The sequence below is a fragment of the Neopelma chrysocephalum genome, unplaced genomic scaffold (assembly GCF_003984885.1).
Source record: "Neopelma chrysocephalum unplaced genomic scaffold, ASM398488v2 Primary Assembly neopelma1_43, whole genome shotgun sequence".
NCBI classification, from domain to species: Eukaryota; Metazoa; Chordata; class Aves; order Passeriformes; family Pipridae; genus Neopelma; species Neopelma chrysocephalum.
This window is the reverse complement of record NW_020897702.1, coordinates 5631704-5652072: the sequence shown is the minus strand read 5'-3', so window position 1 is coordinate 5652072 and position 20369 is coordinate 5631704. Positions and strand designations below refer to the sequence as shown.

Genomic DNA, 20369 nt, shown 5'->3' with positions numbered 1-20369 from the left:
CACTGTTTGGTTGCATAAGGCACCACCAACTTCTCTCCCTACAAAAATACGATCCATATCAGAGAATCTAAAAAAAAAAAACAAACCACAACAACCACCAAAAAAAACAAAAAGGAATACCACACCTTCAAACAAGTCTAGTCTTTCCCTCTGCTGTGGTTGAGAGGAGATATAAGGTACTGAAGAGTTTTCAAAAGATAACTACTGAACATGAGTCAGCAGAGAGACCTCCTTCACCAAAACCTGACACTTCTTTCTCATCCTAAAGGTCTACAATGCAAGTCATCATTTGCACAGGGGATGTTCCTATGACTAAATCTTTTAATTCCTGTGAAACACAGAACTGATACAGAATAAATCCTTTGAGCTTTCCCCTGCCTTTCTCAGAAGTTGCATCAGAAAATTAATTAAAAGTCTTGAAGATGTTAAGTGTTATTTTTTTAAAATGTCAACATCCAGAACTGAGATATATTCATTCTTGTTACTTACCCAATTTATAAAAAGAGCCTGAGTAAACTTGACAACTTCCAATGTCACCAGAAGGCTGATTGGAATAAGGTTGTTGTACAAGATTATAAATGTCAGCAGATTGTATCCAAAGTTGACAGACAGCATTTCTGTGGACCAAAAGACAAAGGACATGAGCAGACATGAGTCTGAGTGGTATAGGGACAGTATAGGGGCAATCATCTTTATGCAGTTGGCTTAGTCAGATTTAGCAGTGCTAAAATAATCAGCAAGTGTGTTGACATCTAGTATAAGGGCCTTTTTAATATTGATTTTAATAGTATATATATATAAAACACCCACAGAACACATGCCTGAATACACAGCATATTATGCCAGGTGAAGAAGGGCAAGATTTGTGAGGCTATATATTAAAGAACAGAACGCTTTCTGAAAAACTTTTGCTAAACAGATGGCAAGAAGTACAATATTTCCCAATATAACCCAAATTTAGACATTTATCTGATGTGTCAACTGCCCAATTAAGAACCACCAATATCACTAGTAATATAACTATCTTTCAGAAAGTGCCTACTTGTCTCAGTGGAGTTAGGAAACAAAAAATAAACACTAAAATTAATTCTAAAGTCCGACATCATTGTCAGAATTGAGAAGTTACCCACACTAAAGAAATCTAACAGAACAACCGATTGCTGAACAGACCCCTAGTAAATGAACTAAGGCATCCTGCTTAAGCAAAGAAGCTGTTATTAATGGTGACAACATTGGGCAGGTTGCCTGAGTAAGTCTGCCATTACAACTGGTCCTAAAAGGGAAAGGAAAGCATTTACAGACAGCCAGCAGGAATGCATAAGGCTCAGCAGAGACACAGGATAAAAGTTCCTGTTCATGGTGCTGCCCAGAGCCTCTCTTTACAACCAAAGTCTCCACATTTGTATGTTCCACACTTTCCTAGAAGCTTAGGGAGGCACTTTAGTCAGAACGTCCAGCACAATAGGGTCAGAGCTCATAACTAAGGGGTTTCAGCACTACAAGTTAATTAGAGGAGCCAACTAGGAGGAAACAGAACCCAGAGAAAATTGCTGAAGCCTAGTGAAGATCAGTCTGGACACAGGCACCTCCAAGTGTGAGCACACCCTAATTCCGTATCTTTGGTAAGTTTACAGTAAGTCAAAACTTGCTTGGTATTGAAACATTTTCCAATACAATTTTTACAGAGATTAGACATTTAACAAAAAATTAATATCTACCTGTATAACCTAAAAAAGTGTCTTTCCTGTGTGTGGCAGTTATAGAAGTAACAGAAATTGCGCATTCAATTTACAAAAAGGCATCTATACAGACTATTATGTCATCCTAGTTTATTTCAAGTTGAACAGGTTTTATATTACAAGTTCAAGAGTTCACTTAATTCACCTTTTCCAGTATTGCTCCCACCACTGGAAGGCACAAATTTAAACTTACTCATTAAAAAACAAGGGGGAGGGCAGGGAAGAAACTCTGAAAGTCACTGACATCACTAGTACAAGACATTACAACTACAAAAACCCAGAGTCAAAAATGAGGCATTTCCATGCTCTTCCTATGGGATTTTTTTCATTACTACCACAATTGCAATTCTTAAACTGCACAATATACACTTGCCATCTGTTTTGCAATCATCAGCAGACAAGCCATTTGCAGTTTGTGATAATTGTTTTAAAATCTGCAACTAAAGATGCTTGTAACAACATTTTATAGCTAAGGTAACCTCCTCAAAATGGAAGTCTATTGGAGAGCACTTCATTCTTCATGTCTGTCTTTGATACTGAACTAATAAGTTCATGGACTATGAACGAAATCAAACAAAACCCTTCAAATAAACACACTAAAATATCAGTTTTCTCACAACAAAATAACAGGAGTCAAAGACAAATGCTAAATGGTTAGGATTGTTATTTATTGGATAAAGTTTAAGTTTTCTATAAAAGAGCAGATCAGCATTTCTGACTGAAAAGAAGTTTAGAGAAATCCTTTGCATCAAGTTGAAGTCAGCATCATCAGACTGATACTGTCTATCATGCAGTCAGACACATGTAAGGCAGCAGTATGTGACGACCTCTGAGAATAAATTTGTGTATGGTAATATGGGTATGGTCAATTTGTGTATGGTATCTCCACAGAGATGAAAGAATGGGAACACCAGATATCCAGTAATAATTCTTGCCCCTCTTCTGTTTCTGCCCTGTTCCCTGGGTGGTAGCCCAGTGATATTTACCTAACCTTTAGAAGGTTTTATTAACAGAAGCCTCACTGGCAAGTTCACTTACACCAGCCCATTCTCAAAAAAAAAAAAATAAAAAAAATTGGGGCATCAAAAAGCTAGCAAAGAGGCTTTGTTTCCTCTTTTTCTATTTCTTATTTTATGCATTCATTTAATGAAGCTAAGAGCCTGGCTGGCCCTACAGTCTGATACATCCCTGGCTCAATGCCTGCATACTCACTGTTGGAGCCAAGGTACCAGACGACTTCGCCGTGTGTTCTGTTCCATAATAAGGCACCTACAGAACTCACAAGGGCCATTACCAGGAGAATACAGAACAAAACCAGGATCTGCATGTTGGTCACTTTCTCCACATTTGATCTCTTCAGAGGTGCTTTGGTTGAATTCTAAACAGCAGCAGAAAAAGAAAGAAGAGTCTGGCAATGGTTTATACAAGATAAAATTACAGAGGTAAACTCAGTCTTTATTTTCAGAGTCCATTAAAGTACTTCCTGTCCATCTACTGTTGGTCAGCAGCAGTGAGCAACACATACATATTGCTGGTCTCTCCAGGCACTCCCTCCCATTAGGGCAATAGTAGTATTAACCTAATCAACTTCACGGTCTTTACTATGTCCTCAGCTGTTAAATTTCAGTTTTAAATGTCATCCAGCTACCAGATAAATCAAGATGAAAGTTAGTTCTTACATATTCAATTGCTTTCAAATACTTCAGTAAGTGTTTATATACGTGCACACACAAACTCAAATATAACAGTACCCTTGGTATTCCTCAAGGCCTCCAGGTCTTTAACAGCTATAATGAGTCAACGCATTTCATAAAATCAAATCAATAACAAGGAGAATACAGGAAAGATGACCAGCTTATATTTAAATCTCCTTAAAAACTTTACCTGCATGAGTTTTGTATCGTGTCCTGTATACACAACAATACCCAAGACCCATTGAGTGTTTCTCAGTTGTGCACCCCTCAGCAAGATTTGGTCTGGACCAACAGGAACTGGGCTGCAAAGCAAGAAGTATATCTTTCAATTCTTGGTAACACTCTAAGGACAGTAATTCTACTTTCAGACTCACACCCCAGTGGGGGGCGGGGGGAGAGCAGAAAGTAATACAATGACCTTAGATTGTCCACACAACTGAAGAAAGCACTGAAACCTCTGTAAGTCCACTTCCTGCTAAAGCGCAGTAGGGCAAAGCTGATACAAGGGAGCTGTTCTAATTACCCAAAACTTGAGCACTTACATGGTGGACACAAGCCTGTCTTGCACTTGACCTTGGCTACTACTTTCTTTCTCACATCAAGGACAGAGAAGCATCACACTTGCAAAGAGACTATCTACTCCAAGCACACTGTATCACATACACCGATACACAAGCATTTGGGAAAAACTGTATTACCCACATGATTTTCAAGTGAGATGCAAATGATGATCTGCTATTCTTCCATCTGTCACTACATAGCTGAGTTGCCCAAAGAACACAGGTTTTGTGAAGGAAAAGAGGTACAGCCAAATGAAACCTGTATGTTCCTACCGACCTTTCAAAATCTGTGAATTCAAGTACTAAGTACTCTTCTTTCAACAGCTGCAACAAATGAAAGTCACACTGATAAAACCTCCAGATTCTGGGATCATTTTTCTCTATAGACCTGACCTCAGTGCAGGCTCTAGCTGGAAGGGACAGGTTTTTATTTCCTCTGTATATCTTGTGTAACAAGATGGCCCTAAAAAACCCTACCATTTCCCCAACTCTTTCTCTTTACATGTACCTTTTTTTAAAAAAAATTCACCATAATTACAAAGAAACCAAGACTCCCATAACAACCAGAAGGCTCCCTACAAAGACAGAATTGTGTTATCCTATGCTGGCAGATATATCCTGTACATGCTCTGATTGACTATTATTAATTATTACTCTCCTCTTCCACAGCAAAAACATGCATGCACTGTTACAGACTAAAAGAACACTGCAAGCATTTTTCCAAACCAAGTGACTTTGGCTTTGTTGTCAAGTTAATACCTTTGGCCATCTAAGCGCAAGTTTCCAGTGAAGTCATAAAGATGACGGTTGGGTCCTTCACATTCTATCCTCCCAGATACTTTCATCAATTCTTCCCTGGACTGGAGACTAGCAGTTTGAGACAAGCCCTGCAAAGACCAAATCAAAAGAGATTGTCAAAAATTGTTATTAGAAGGCAACCTAGGAAAATGGTGCAAGGAAGATTCATTACGGACACATACGAACCTGTAAACAAGATCGATTTAAACTCTCTATACAAGATAGTTATATTTACCTACATGATCTCTCTTTAACCAAGAAGAAAGTTCCATCCACAAAGCACAAAGTTGCACACAAGCAAGAGGAAGTAGAAGAGAAGCAGTATAAACAGGTCTGGCTTTTCTCTTGAAGTATAGCTCCACTGATGTGTTACTGCTGTTAAATATAGTCATTGCTAAATGTAGTCTCTTGGGCCACTGCAGCCATTATGCTCCAATCCTGCTCAAGGTTAATGATTCACCTGCCATGCAAGTGTAATCTAATGTATTGGTACTCCATCTCAGCGTTTCACTGCTTTTCATCTATGAACAGAGAGATCCGTTTCGTGCTTCTTTTGCCGGAATCTGACTGCAGCACTGCAAGCCAGAGCAAGGCCGTATTTTTGTATTTTAACCATGTGTCCTGAAGCAAGTAAGACCTTACAGAAACTCAAGACCTGACTTTTTAGGCAGAACTGCAACAGTAAATCACATTTCTACAAATGCAGGAAAGAGATAGCAAATATACAGATTTTTAAAAACAAATAATCTGTGTTTCAAAATCTGAATCTAATTTTTTTAATAAAAAAAGAAGATTCTTAACTATTTCTAAACACTATAATCAACAGTGTTGATTATAATCAAATTAAAAAGATCCAAATACATTCTTACTTACTGCAAAGAGATAAATTAACTTAAACATATAAAAGGTCCTTCTCAGCTTCTGCCTCTGCATAATGCTCCTAGAATGGCACTTGTGACAGAAGAAACTGCACCTCTCATCACAAGCACTGTTGATATTCTTTTTTATGTACAGGACTTAAATCCCACTTACTGGACCTTTGGCAAAATAGAGGTCTGTTTGTCTTTGAGGGCTTAAAATACTTGCTCCAGATTAGTTTCTGTACACTTGTATATGATGCGCTGTTGCTTGGGTTTGTATCGGTTGAAAAGGCAGCTTACAGCCACCTGAAAAGAGATCCCTTTTTAACAAAAAAAAGTACTTGTACTGTTGTCAGTTATGGTAGATGATGCTTCATAGCTAATATTAAATACCTAAATGAAAAAATCAAAGATAAAATTCAATTTGTTTTACCTGTCGTATTTTAAGGTTCGTCTCCCCATCGAGGTTAGCTGTTTCAATATAGCACATGGCTTGTGGTTCACTGGAAGGAGCATAAAATTTTCAATATTAAAACTCAGTACTTTTTGTATACTGCTTTTGTACTAATATAATTCACAAGAGACTTTTCCAATACACTGCATAAGGTAGAAAACCATATTGGTGGTATCCAACCATGAAAGAGTCAGCTGAAAGTACATATTTTAACAGAGATGTCTTTGGATAGGAACAGGGTAATACACCAAAGTACAGAGAAAGACAAGTCTAAATCAGAGGGTTAGTAAGAATTTAACAAGTCATGATAAACTTAGATGCCTGAAGTGGATTATTTTGAATTGCAATCCATAAAATTGTTTCAGATTGCAAGAACTATGGACAAAATATCAAGTATTGAACACTATAAAAAGGGATATATTGGGATGAAGAGGGTAATGCTCTCTGCTATTAAATTCTGTCAGTGAGTTGAACACACAAAAGACCATGTCTGCAAGGTCACCTTAAAGTTGAGGGGCTTCTGGAGGTTCATCTGAAGTCAGTGCTAAAACAGCTTTTTTTTTGTGCATCAGAAAAAGGTTCATTGAGTATAAGATTGAGGGCTGTGATCTGCATCTTCCAAAGATGTTTCTGCCCTTAATGATAGCAGCACAAATATTCCTCAAAGAGCTGAATTTTCCATTAGTTAAGCTCTTATCTACATCTAACATGAAGGGGCTCTGCATGAGTAGCACCTTTGATAAGGAAGGGTACTTCTACCAGTTCTTTTCCTGACATACCACTCAAGATTTAAAAATTTTGTATGGAATCACCAAAACTATTTTTCTGCCAATTGTCTTCTCAGGCTGCTAAGGAATATCAGTTTCCCATCTGGATTCAAACAAGTGCTTTTCAGCATATCACTTCCCATATTCTTGATACATTACTAGTTTTCTTTTAAAGCAACAAACTGCTTTAACACCAAAAGTACTCAATCAGCAGAAGAGTCAGTAATAAAGGCTCCTTAGGACAAAAATAATTAAGAAATGGATAGGTACATTTGTAACACAGTAAGAAACTAGATTATTCTCTCCATATTTTTCTTTTAAAAAAGTACGGTTAGAGTCTGTTCTTTGTCTCCTCCTATATGGGCAACCTGAGTCTGAACCCAAGAAAGATATTGATGAAGTCCAGCTTGATTCCAATTTTACCTCTGCCAAACACCTTATCTACTACAACTGACGTGCTTAGGTCAGGAGGTAGACCTTTTGCAATACAGTTCCTCTCACTTCTACAGAAATGTGGAATTGTTTCCATACAAAGTTGCGTTCGGATTCAAATGGTTTTTTCCTTCATGTAAATTTATTCTTTACATAAAATTCATTTGATGTCACCTTTTTTCCTATGTGGAAAAAGAGTCAAGATAAAAACAATTGTTTGTTTCACCTCTGACAATCAGCTCAGACACAGAAGATCAACACACAAGCATAAGACTCAAATCCTTCAGAGCATGCAGAGCTTTCTGGTGAACTGAGGACACTTAGTACTGTCATTTAAAGGAATCATGAGAATAATATCAATTGTAAAGCAGCATTGCCATAGAAATTGCTATTTATATCAAGCAAAGCTTCTCCCAAATAAACATGCCTTGGGTTAAATTCTCTAATTATTATGCAGTTATTAATGACAGCAGGTTAGCGGAACAGAATAGTAGACTAATGTAGAACAAAAAGCTGACCCACACAAGAAATATATCAGAAGGGTTTTTTAGTGTAACGTATTAAAGAATTTCTTAAGTAGAATATTCCTCATTGCTGAAATAGAAAACTATTGATGTTGAAGTTTAGCTTCACTGCATATTAAGGTTGACAACTGCTTATTTGAAGTTTGGTGTTTTAAAAAAATACAATACTGTATACCATGGAATGAAGATGTCTCTATCCTTCATCATGTGACAATTTAAGAAGACTGAGCTTGTACATATAGCTTTGAAAAAAATGAAACTTCTCAGAAACAGTATAGACAAGAAGAATGGAGCAGAAAATAGAGAAGCTTGAAAAACAAGTTCCTTTAAAAGTTGGGTTAGGTAAGAGAACTGTAACCTACAGACTAGAGCAACCTACAGTCACTGTTGAAAAGCACACAGACAGGAGAAAATTATGGAGAACAGCAAGGTGTCATAAGACTCATCTATTAGAAACATGTTTAAGAACAGGCACTGTGCTACTGTCTGCTATTACCATCACAATATTGTGTGATATTGTCTTATGTTTAAACTTCATCTGTCTAAGCAGGCTATGGTCTTGATTTGGCTTGAAGTTGTTCTACACAACACAGAATCTAGATCAGAAGCCAAGTACCACTCAAATGCTTTTAGGAACAAAGAGATCTAGACAAATTAGGAGGCTGGGCAACCACCAACCATATGAAGTTTAACAAAGGTAAGTGCCAGATTCTACACCTGGGACAGAGCAACCCTGGATGTATGCACAGACTGGGGAATGAGACACTGGCAAGCAGTGCCACGGAAAGGGACCCCGGAGTCCTGGTCAATAACAAGTTAACCATGAGTCAGCAGTGCCCTGGCAGCCGTGAGGGCCAACTGTGCCTGGGGGGGGCATCAGGCAAAGCATCACCAGCCAGTAAAAAGGAGGTGATTGTCCAGTTCTGCTCTGCACTGGTGAAGCCACACCTCAAATCCTGTGTGCAGTTCAGGATGCAACAACATAAGAAAGATATAAAGATATTAGAGAGTGTTCAAAGGAGGGCAACAAAGATGGTGAAGGGCCTTGAGGGAAAGTTGTATGAGGAGCAGCTGAGGACACCTGACTTGCTCAGCCTGGAGAGGAAAAGATTGAAGGGAGACCTCACTATGGTCTACAACTTCCCCACAAGAGGAAGCAGAGGGGCAGGCACTGATCTCTTCTCCCTGATGACCAATGACAAGACCCAAGGCAACAGCATGAATCTGTGCCAGGGAAGATTTAGGTTAGCTATTACAGAAACATTCTTCACCCACTGAAGAGGGTGAATGGACACTGGAACAGGTTTCCCAGGGAAGTGGCCACAGCACCAGCCCTGCCAGAGTTCAAGAAGCATTTGAACAATGCTCTCAGGCACATGGTGTGATTCTTGGTGTGTCCTACCCAGGACTTGGAGTTGGATTTCTATGATTTTTGTGGGTGCCTTCCAATTCAGGATATTCTAAGACCAAGCTTCATTTGTCAGCATATCTGAATGAAAAGTTGCCCCATATTTCAAACCAAACCAAGCAGGACTCAACAGGCAACTATTTGCTACCATGTCAGAGATTGGCCATATGTGCGTTGTATCCAAGACAAGCGGTAAACAAGTCAAAAAGGTATTTTGTTATTTGATGCCAACAACACTAGCCTTTTAGATTTATAATTTAAAGAGAAAGCATTCCTGGGGGGAAGGAAAATGTGCTGAACACTCAGTGGAATTAACTGGAAGACAACTTAAGCTTCCTTAATTAAGTGGAGGGATTCTCAGGAGGCCATAGAGCCACAGACTGCATGAAGCTTGTGTAAAGAACCTTCAGTCTTCCAACAAACTCATCAATACATAGTATTATGTACCTGTAATTCACAAAGTGAAGTCTTGAAGAAGCCTTCTTTTCGAAGAGCCTATCTACAATGATACGTGAATCATTGCCTACTAAAGCAGTGTTTTGACATTGTTGAAACTTGATTTTAGATGTGGAGTAGAATTAGTGCCATCTGATGTCTGGTTTTATTAATAGCAAATACAGAGACTTAAGTCCTCTGCACCTCAGTTCATCAGACACATCATTTCCACACCCATTCTGGATACCTGGTAGATATAATGATCATGTCTGCTGGAAGATGTTGCCCATTGGTGACCTTCACAATATCGCCTACTGCTACCTGTGGTCAGGAGCACAGTAGCATGGAAAAGAAAAACAAACAGTTTGCTTGTCTGGAATGTTAGTTTGTTATTTTCTTTCACCCAGTCAGAAGAACAGCATCATGCACAGAACAGCTAGAGACAGTGCTTCTGAAAGTCAGAGTACTTTTCACTGCAATTGTTAACTTCTGTGGCTTATATTTAATAAAACTTAGTTTTTTCTTTCATTCTGCCATTATCCAAATTTAAGGGTTTTTCTTTAGCCTTATTTAACATACTGAAAACTTTGTCACTAGGGGAAACAAAATCCATTTTTAAACTTCACCTCCCTCAAGTATCAAGAGTTTCTTCTGCTCATACTCTTCTACTCATACTCTACTCATACCCACCCAATCCTCACTATCATTTTCCCTTAATTCCCCATAGATGCACTGCTTGTAGTAGCCACTAGCAAGTAGTATCATCTCTACAGATATATAACATAATCCAGTTCTTCCCTGACATAGTTACATGAGACATGCAGAGTTCAGAACTCTAGAATACTGAAGGCCCAAGACTTTACTTCACCTTTAATTAGTCACATGCATGGGACTTTCATTCTAAAAAGAAGCAAGTAGCACTCTCAAAACAGTAAAACAGGTTTGCCTGATGAGCATCAGGCTGCTTGGTGCCAATGCACTGCTGCAAGTCTGAAATGGGCTTAAAATACTTCTAAGACATTAATTTTTACAAATTGAAACAGATGGCATGTTTGAACAAGCAGATTCATTAGTTTTACTGTGATCCCACTGAAAATAAATTCCCTATCAATTTCAGCACAAAAAAAAAAAAACCAACCATCAGAAGTCTGCCTTAAAGTGATCAAAGTGGTTAGCACAGAACTGTTATTCCCCAACAATAAATGCAGGCCTGGACAATATGCAAATACAGTCACAGGTCAATTCAGGAAGTGCTCAAGGCTATTTAAAAAAAACAGATTCCAGGCTCAGCTTTAAGATCAATTCACCATCTTTTCTCTACAAAAATAGGACATGGAACAGCATGAACAGGATCCAACACTAGCCACCACAAGCCCTGGCAATCTTTAGTTTCTCCTATAGCCTAACACTTCAGCAGGATTGCTTTTAGGTGTCTTGAGACTGATGTAATTTCCCAGAGGTTTTAACAGCGGGCACTTTCTCCTCAACTATTAGCTAAGAGGGCTAATTTTATCCTTTTAAAGGCATTAAGAGCCACAATTAGATCGATATATCCTAAGGCATTTCAGCAACTTCCAAGTTCTAGAGACAAAGCTCACCAGATCCTGGCAGAGGGCTTCACAGAACACGGGTCCCAAGTGCCTCAGTAGCAGCAGGACTTGTGTTCCTTATTTGAACAAGCAGCTTACTAATTAGTCTCAAAATCTGGGAACCTTTTAGCACAGGCAGCAAAGTAAGACTCTTTTAGACTTGCAGGGGAGGTACACTATTGCAGTGAAAGTTACTCTTCTAGATGTTGACTACAAACAAAATACTCTTTACAGTTTGCATATTAACTACACAAGCAAAACCACAACAGTTCATTAGCATTTGACTGTAACATAGTACTAGGTTTTAAAGATGGGTACTCAGGTGACTTGCTCAGGGCGATTTTGACTACTGCAAGGGAATGGATCCCTCCCACCGGCCCCATCCCAAGAGACAGAGAACTCTCACATCCTGTACATTAATTCTAAGCCTCCAAATTCATTTTGGCAAGAGTAATTCTTCAACAGCTACTTTTATTCCCTCCCATCCCCAGATTTTATTTACCTCTTTCCACATAATGTTCTGCCACATCCCATTTCTTAGAACTGGAAAGAAAGTTTAAAGTTATATTATAGAATAAATGGTCACAGTTCAGACAAATCTCGAAACAACTATATCAGCAAACACTGACCAGAATAGGAACTAACGTACAGATCAGAACTGTACTTTTCAGAAGCTGAGACAATACTTTTGTCCACAGCTGTAGGCACATGAATCCAAGAAAGATGAAGAATCTACCCTTCATATTTATATAATTTTTATCCCCTGCTAGACAACAGTTGGCAGCCTGATTTCTTCTTGGCATCATTTCACACTAACCTGCAGACAGGCAGCATTGTTTCTTGTGGGAAGTGACCTTCCTTAAAACAAAGGGCATTACTGCCCACTGTCAATGAGTATCAGGAATCATCTGTGAATGATTTACCACAGAATTTTCACTTCTCATCTTATTCCTGGCATTTTATTCATAATATTTTGACTCTGATACATTCACCTTCACTATCATTACCAATTGCCCATGTCTTAAATGCCTTGTCTGAGTCTTAAATGCCAAGCAGGTTCAAAGCCCTGCTGAAAACCAACGACCAAATTCAGCAGAAAGAAAATCCCAGCTGTTGAAGTTCACATTGAAATTTTTGGGTTGCAATTTTGCACCTTCTATTGTGCTTAACTCCAAAGGACAGGAAAGGACAGGTCTGCTCTAGAATACTTACAGGATAAAATTGATAAATTATTCATTGTCAAAAGGTACCTGGTTAAAGTAATGAAGGACAAGTACCTAAAAAGACTGTTCCAACTCAAAAAGAGTTTCAATATAAACCTTCTATCTAAGACTTTCTAAGACTAAAACCCAGTCTACTGATGTTCCAGATCTATGACTTAATGCTGTCACTCACACCAAGGCATGTAGGGTCATTTCAAGTGCGGCTCCTGAAGGACAAGCATCTCCCATCAGACTTGTGCCACAGTTTGCTAGCCCTGTGTGTGTCTACCATTCAAGTGCACCCCATATAGCTTTAAATGCTCATGACTTAGTTCTGTTATTTGACAATGGGAGGACCAATACATCAGAACAGTTATTACTGAGCCCTCTACATCTACGCAATGTGCTGCTCAGGGGCTTCATCTGGATTACAACTAGTCTGGTTTGATTCAGCACCATCTCCATATACAAACATGTAAAGCCACCAAAGATATGAAACACTGGCTCAGAGCCTAACAGGCTCCATCTCCTAATGGAAACTTACAGTGCTCACCTAGAGCAGAACTTTCAGTTTAGTTTGCTCCGAAGTGAATTTAGTTCCTACATACTGAAGCCACTCTGCAAAGCAAACCAATGTTTTCCATGATAAATTTAATACAGCAAAGGCCTTTTGAAGATACACCACTGCTCTAAAAAACCAAACATGAAGATAAATGAAAATCCTACATAAATGCTGCTGAAATAAGCAACTGGCCTTTACAGGCAGTGGAGCTCAGGACACAGTCAAGCAGAGAGCAGGTGTCTACTTCTCAGTGAGCTCAACTGCTCTCTATACTGAATGCATTGATTAGATATCACTCGGCTATAAGAGGAACCTAAAGGCACACAGAGAACCTAAATTTAATTCATCTTAAACCCACTCTGAATCTAAATTAGCTTTTCATTCTGATAATACACGTTTCAAGGATGAGCTCTTTAACCTTCCTCTTAAGAAGTACAAGGATATTGTTTTAAGTATCAGATGGAAAATTTATTTTGAGTATTCAAATGTAAAAAAAAAAACCCTGAACTAAAATAATTTTTCAAGTGCTAAGTTCAACCTAGCTCCATTAAAATACCTTGTCTTCCTTAAGGTTGTCTCTCCACAGTAACTGTGATAAACTTCCCTTGAAGTGTTTGTTATCACATGTTCTCTAGCTACAAATGAATTACAACTGGCTCTGTAACCTTAGAAAGGACCTTTCTTATTACCTCTAACAAGGTCTGTTATGTTACACGAACTTAATTGCCAATTTGCAATGACTAATAAATACAGTGTTTGAAACAAGTTTCAAGTGTATACAGCACTTGAAACACCTTGTAGAGACTCTTTTAGAGAGATTACCTCGGAGAACTGGTAAAGCAATGCTTTTTGATGAAGATACAAACTTAATGACCAACCCAAATTTTCAAGCACCAAATTCACTTAGAGTAACGGACATAATGTTTGCAGGACTACTGAAGCATAGAGTTAGCAGGTTGTTCACTTCCCCATGTTCCCTGAAGTGTTGCTCTATCTTTTTGATACTTCACGTATATGTGTTTGGGAGGAAGGGGCTCTACTCAGAGTTCAAATCCCTGTGTTCCTGTTTCACCTGCACATCTGCACAAAGGAACAGAAGAGAAGCTGTCCAGCGTGGGAACATGGACCTGCCCTATGGCATGGGCCGATCACAGGGTGGCCATTGATAAGCTCTACCTATTTTCTGTACAGGTTTTCGGTTAAGGGAGATGCAGAAAATCAAAGTGATGTCTTCAGGTACAGAGTGCCAATGAGCGTTAATACGTTAGGGATACTCACAGGCATTCAGAAGATATCAGTGTTAAAATTTATTTCAGTGACGCTTCAGGAAAGCAAAGCTACAAAATTCCCAGACTTCTTATGTTTTATGGACAGCAGAACTTACAAAAATGACTTAGAATTCTTTAGACACCAACTTGTAGTGTTTCGGGGGCTTGTTGGCTTTTTTTTGGGGGGGGGAAGGATGGAGTCTGGCAGAGAAGAAAATTGCTTGATTTTCTCAGAGGACCTGAGAACTATATACCTTTGGACAACCTTGACATTACATGAACTTATAAATTCTAACAATCCCCCCAATGCCTCACCTTTAAGTGTCAGACAATCATCAGTCTAAAACATTCTGCAAAGCAAAATCCTAACATATCCTAAAATAAAGGTAACTACCAAGTCCACAAGACATGCATTTCCCACTATCATTGTTAAAACAACAGAATTGTTCAAAAGTAAGTATTCACTATTTGCACTTTAAATATTTAAAGAGTGTTTAGTCTTACCTACTGTTTTCTTTTTATTCACTGCACTGTCTGCCTTATGCCTTTTCTGCAAGGAAACAAAACATTTATTACACCTCATTACACTTCATTACAAATTCCAAAACCATTAGAGCTAAAACAAGACAAACTGCAAGATGATACACTGGGTCATTTTTGCCTTTATACTTTTTTTATTGGTTTGCTTTTGGTTTTGTTTTTTTGTTGTTTGGGGTTTTTTTAAGCCACACAGATCATCCAAATCTAGTGGCTTATAAAACAGTATAATGTAACTTCAAACTGAGAGTACCCACATTGGAAGTCAGGTTCAAACCTGTATCAATGCCAAAAAAGTATGTCTCAAACTAGTTTTTTGGAAGAAAAAAGGAACAATAAGGAGCACTATACTTAGATAGCAGTTGTACTACACATTCTATGTGCTGTTGTTTAGACTGACACCTAAATAATTTTATTTATCAGTACTTTGCAAGCAGAAAGCATTTTTTCTGATAAATGGTATCCAAGCATGTTAGTGCAGATTTCCCCAAAACTGGATGCTCTGTGCTCAGGTTGCTTGCTTCCTCCCTGCCCGCATTTTCCAGACCATCTAAAAAGGCTACATATTTGTCAGGACTCCAGCATCACACACTCAGTGTCTTTCTAATAAAAGCATGAACAAGCAAGTTTGAAGAGGTAAAAACAAGCATCCTGATTTCTACTGTTTTCTTTTTCATCATGTGTAATGAAAATACTTATTTATCTCAGTGGGCTACAGAAATTCTAGTCAAGTTTAGAGCTTCGAAAGTCAAAAGGATCTTTTGCTGCTGTTAAGCAATGACTCAAGACTACAGAGATGCATGGCTTTATGGCATTTTATAGCTTTTTTTTTTGAACATTAGCACAGCCTTCCCCATAACCATACTCACATAGTCTTCTATGATTTCTTTGATGCCAGCAACTGTTAAAATAAATAGCAATGGCACCAAGGTGGTATACCTTCCTGTTGGAGAGACATCTGGAATTTGCTGTGAACAAAGGGAAAAGAGATACCCATTTTATATTTGTATTTAAAATTAATTTCCAGTAAATTAGAATTTTATGTAAAGCTCTCAGAAGAGAGAACACAGAGCTTTCTGATTTGTGCCTGACTGTCACCCAATTTCAGTGGGCAAACTAGCCTACGGTCTCAGTAGGTTTGAAGAAAGGATACCATAAAGTTACAAGATACAGTTGCTGTAACCTGCCTTTTATTCTATTTCTCTTCTCTTCACAAGAAAAGCATTCAAATGATGCAATTCAGATGGAAGTAGGGATAACCTGAACTATCTAAACAGCAGTTTCACAAGAATTCACACATTCTTTTCTCACTATGGTCACCATGTTTTATGACATGTTTTACTTCATAAGAAAAAAAGGAGCTTGACTTTACAAACTACTTCGAAAAGAGTATCTAAATTGTCTTCCAATTTCAATTATCTAACACATACCTAATTAATATGACTATTAAAATATATTTAAGAATTTATTTGCAGTTAAGCATAATAACTGAAATAACTTGTATTGCCTTACCATTTCAATTTATAAACAAGACAAAGCAATAAAACAATACCTGCAATAAGGCAATGAAGAGGAAGAATGCATTTGCAGCTTTTCTTATCTGCTCATACAGGAATCGAGGTAGAAATGTCACCACACTGTACTTGGCTGTGCTGCAGGTTAGAAAATTTTCATCTTAGTACTTCATCAGAATATCACAGATCATGACTAAAAAGCTGGAAGTAGTCTTGTAAAAGCCAGTGTTAGAAAGTAATTCAAAGATAACAAAGTAAAGGCATATTTAGAACACAGAGGAAATACATTGTTTGTGTTATGATAAAGAGTTGTATGAAACAAAAGAGCTATCACCAACCCAAAAGGCTGATAGTCCCGCTTTCATCACTAATGCCTCTATTATCAGATGAACTAACAGAGAATTTACAATCTATACAAACATCAGCACCATGAACAGGCAATCATTCATCTCAGTTACAAGCACTTGATCAGGTACTTAGCCTTCATCAAAACATGGAATTTAAGTGTTGGAGGAGACAAAGTCAAATACGAGAGAAATTCTACAGTGCCATTTTTAAAACGCCTCACTTCCTAGTTCAGAACCACTCTACACTCAGCTACAAATAATCCTCCAGAACAATACACACTTTTTCAGATTAATTTTTTCTGGGTTTTTTTCCCCTATATTTTACATATATAAATATTGTAACAAACATATATATGTAACACTAAAACATAACTACTATTTCTTCTACCTTAAAACAAAAACATACTACACTAGACTTAATCATCTATGTCATATGTAATTTCTTGTAATCTTCACATCAAATCCACAATGGGCATGAATACAACTTCAGAAAAAAAGTCTCCAAGACAACATGACGATTTAACCATTCCATTTTCAAATTAAAGTAAGCCACCCATGCTGTCAAGTTACCAAAACAAACCTAAAAGAGATTAAGATTCTTGATCTTACAAAGTCCTCACTCTCTGAACACATTACTTACAACCCATTTCTCTACATACCTTTTCGAGACAGTGCAAGGAAACTCACCATACTGCAGAACCTGTCTGAGCTGTGCAAGTGACCAAGTCTATCCAGTAGCATATAACGTTCCATTACACAAGGAAAAAAATATTTTTAGAGCAGAAAGCACAACTCTACCTTACTTTTCCCCATCCAGTTAGCACTGAACATTCCCCCACTATAACTACTGGGCATCAGCATGAGTTGGAGTTTTAACAACAGAGCACCTGCAGCTCCGTATGCCTTGCAAAGGCCAGACAGCCAGTGACAGGAGTTTTGAGGTATTATTTTGTTTGGTTGTCTTGGTTTCAGATTTTGGGTTTTTTGGGTTTTTTTTTGTTTGTGTTTGGTTTTGGTTTCCAAGGAACAAGGATCATTAAGTTACTCTCTTCAAGAAAAAAAGAGAAATTGTTTCCCAGTTGCTGTTTTACTGAAGCTTCCTAGAAGTGCCAAGAGCACCTTTCCATTATGCCTGGTCCTTTCTCTACCACCAATAAACCTTCCAGGTCAACCAGCATCCACAGCATTACTATTCAGAAATCATGAAGGACTAGTATAATCAAATGCTTTAGCTACAGGATCTGCCTTTCACAATGGATTGCTATGCATAAAGCTCTTACTACAACCCACAAGCAGCTAAGTTCAGTGGGGTTCTCTTATTTGTATGTACAAGGTTAGAGGTCAGAGAACTACATTTTCCAAGACAACTTATGTTCTTTAACCATTTTCCTTTTCCTCTTATCTTTCCCATCCCCAACTCCGAGCCATCTAATGAGACACTGCTGCATCTTCCAAAATCAAGCAGTAATGAGATACAAGCAGAATCGGTGGGGCAAGTGAAAAAAAAAAAAATCAAGATCAACTAAAAACCAAACAGTTAAGATGCATCTATCACTTAGTTTTTTCTTCAAGCAACTACAAATCCCTACTATACTTCATGGAAATCAGATATTACTTTAACTGGATGTCTTCTAAAAGGAAACATGACAGCATTTCTATCACTACAGCCTACAGACTTCGTATTGCTACAACCACTCAGCAGAACCATGTATTATACGTATAATCAAATATCCAGCATGATATTTTACAGAAATTTCAGGTGGCTGGACTTCAACATAGATCCTATTAACTAAGTCAACTGAGTGAAATCATGCATCCAGGCTTAAAGCATGTAACATAGTCCAGTTATATAAATGACGTTACTTCCCTGAAGTACTTTTTAATTTCTTCCAACTGTAAGTATTTTTTGTCTCATGTGTAATAACCTTCCTTTAATATAGGACATAATTAAACACATCTCAGCATTACCTTGTGACTTAAAAATATGGGTTAATCAAGTTAACAGTTTAGACCTAAAAGTGAATGGCCCAAGCAGTACTAATGAAAAAAAATCAAGCATTGGCAGACATTATATCAGAAGAGTATTCCACTGGATATCAGATTGCTGTGACTAAACTAAAGGAAAAATTTTTCTGACTGCAACCAAGCTGCAACATTTATTAAGAACGTTCTACCACTTACCAACTTCATGGTTAGCTGGTCCAAACACAATTCTTACTCTAACAGTTGTGTTAATGCCAACACAATAAGGTTCTTTTCAAAGTTTTGTACCTACTAAGTCACTCCATGTTTTCTGTTGCTTAAGTAACATGACAGATGACTACAGAAAATATATACAACTCTAATTACAGATGGGTATGTTCCACTGTTACCATACAGTAACCATGTGTATGTATAAAAAGCAGGCACATATCATTCAAAAGAAAACTTCCTACCAAAAGCTAACTAATAGTCTAAGCTGGGCAGGAGCATTCAATTGATTTAGCTCTGAAGAACAGTACTTAAAAGGACAAACACAATTCTTAAAAAAGCTTTAAAAATTTAAAAAATTCTTAAAAAAAGCTTTGTGCTCCCTCCTAACAGATAGATGCATTGTAGATGACTTCAGAATAATCAAAGCTCAGGAAAATTAAAATCTACAGCTTAAAAAAAAAAAAAAAATAAATCAATCAATCAGCTCACTCATAACAGAGTTTTGGTCACTAAAGATAAATATCTGCACAGGCTAGCCCCCAATCAGAGTCATCTTGTCTTCAAAGTGGCTGGTACCCAAATACAAGAATACAAGGTCTGCAGTTCACAGAACAGGCTGTGGCAGGGAAAGGTGAGGGGAGCAACAGAGGAAAGCAAACAACAAACTGGTGTTTCCTGAAGCAACAGCTGTTAACTATGCAAACCTTGCTTAACCAAACAAATTTAACATTTAAACAGGTGTACAAACATTAGAAGAGACATCTCCTCTATACCTGCAACCTAATCTGTGTAAGTCAAGCTTCAAGTTACACCACTGGGCAAGTCGGGAGGAACAGTACCAAATCCTGTTAAACAAATGAGTTTGGATACACATGAGTACAGCTGAAAGAGTCTTGCCCCACTCTTTTTAGGCCAGTGCAGAGATTTTTCTCAAAGTAATCACTATATAATTTGGAAAAAGTTGGTGTCATTCACATACTTAAACCTACTACCATATTACTTAAGTATTACTTAGTTATTTTAATAACACTCAAATGAAAAGCAGCAAAAAGTGCACTGAGAACTCAGTAGTAGTTTTCCAGTATACTTCCTCCATTTTTTCATATGCAATTTTTGCACAATCACTTTCATTGTTGCCATTTTCCCTGCATCTCAAAAACATTTTATAAAGTCAAGTTTTACTTTACTGAATAATCCCTGAAGAGGAAAAGTTTGTCAGTAATCGAACCAGAGCAGTTATGTCCTTGAGACACGTATGTGTGCTGGCAATGTGCAGCTGAATACAGCTCTGCATTTTCACAGTCAGCCATCTAAAGCACTTCCAACCCTTCCTTTAGAATGGCAACTCTTGAGATGAACTTCACCTTCAGGATAATGATGACTAAGAAAACAGAACCTCCTTGAGACACATGTGGTCCCATTTCCAGGGGTGATAAGTACAGCAAACTCTTTTCCTAGGCAGTATTCACCCATAGCTACTCGTGCC

At 37.9% G+C, this 20369-nt stretch overlaps 1 protein-coding gene across 6 annotated transcripts in view; it reads right to left on the bottom strand.

Moving 5' to 3' along the window:
* ATP8A2 (ATPase phospholipid transporting 8A2) overlaps positions 1–20369 on the bottom strand; it is a 329286-nt gene that overhangs the window by 265271 nt on the left and 43646 nt on the right. For all 6 annotated transcript variants that reach the window (XM_027677856.1, XM_027677860.1, XM_027677858.1 and 3 more), the window contains 10 exons: positions 16382–16481; positions 15699–15797; positions 14797–14842; positions 11763–11803; positions 9919–9992; positions 6085–6154; positions 4753–4880; positions 3624–3735; positions 2952–3117; positions 490–617 (listed from right to left, as the gene is read on the bottom strand). In XM_027677856.1, the coding sequence (XP_027533657.1) occupies positions 490–617; positions 2952–3117; positions 3624–3735; positions 4753–4880; positions 6085–6154; positions 9919–9992; positions 11763–11803; positions 14797–14842; positions 15699–15797; positions 16382–16481 (964 nt within the window). The remainder of the gene's footprint in view (positions 1–489; positions 618–2951; positions 3118–3623; positions 3736–4752; positions 4881–6084; positions 6155–9918; positions 9993–11762; positions 11804–14796; positions 14843–15698; positions 15798–16381; positions 16482–20369) is intronic.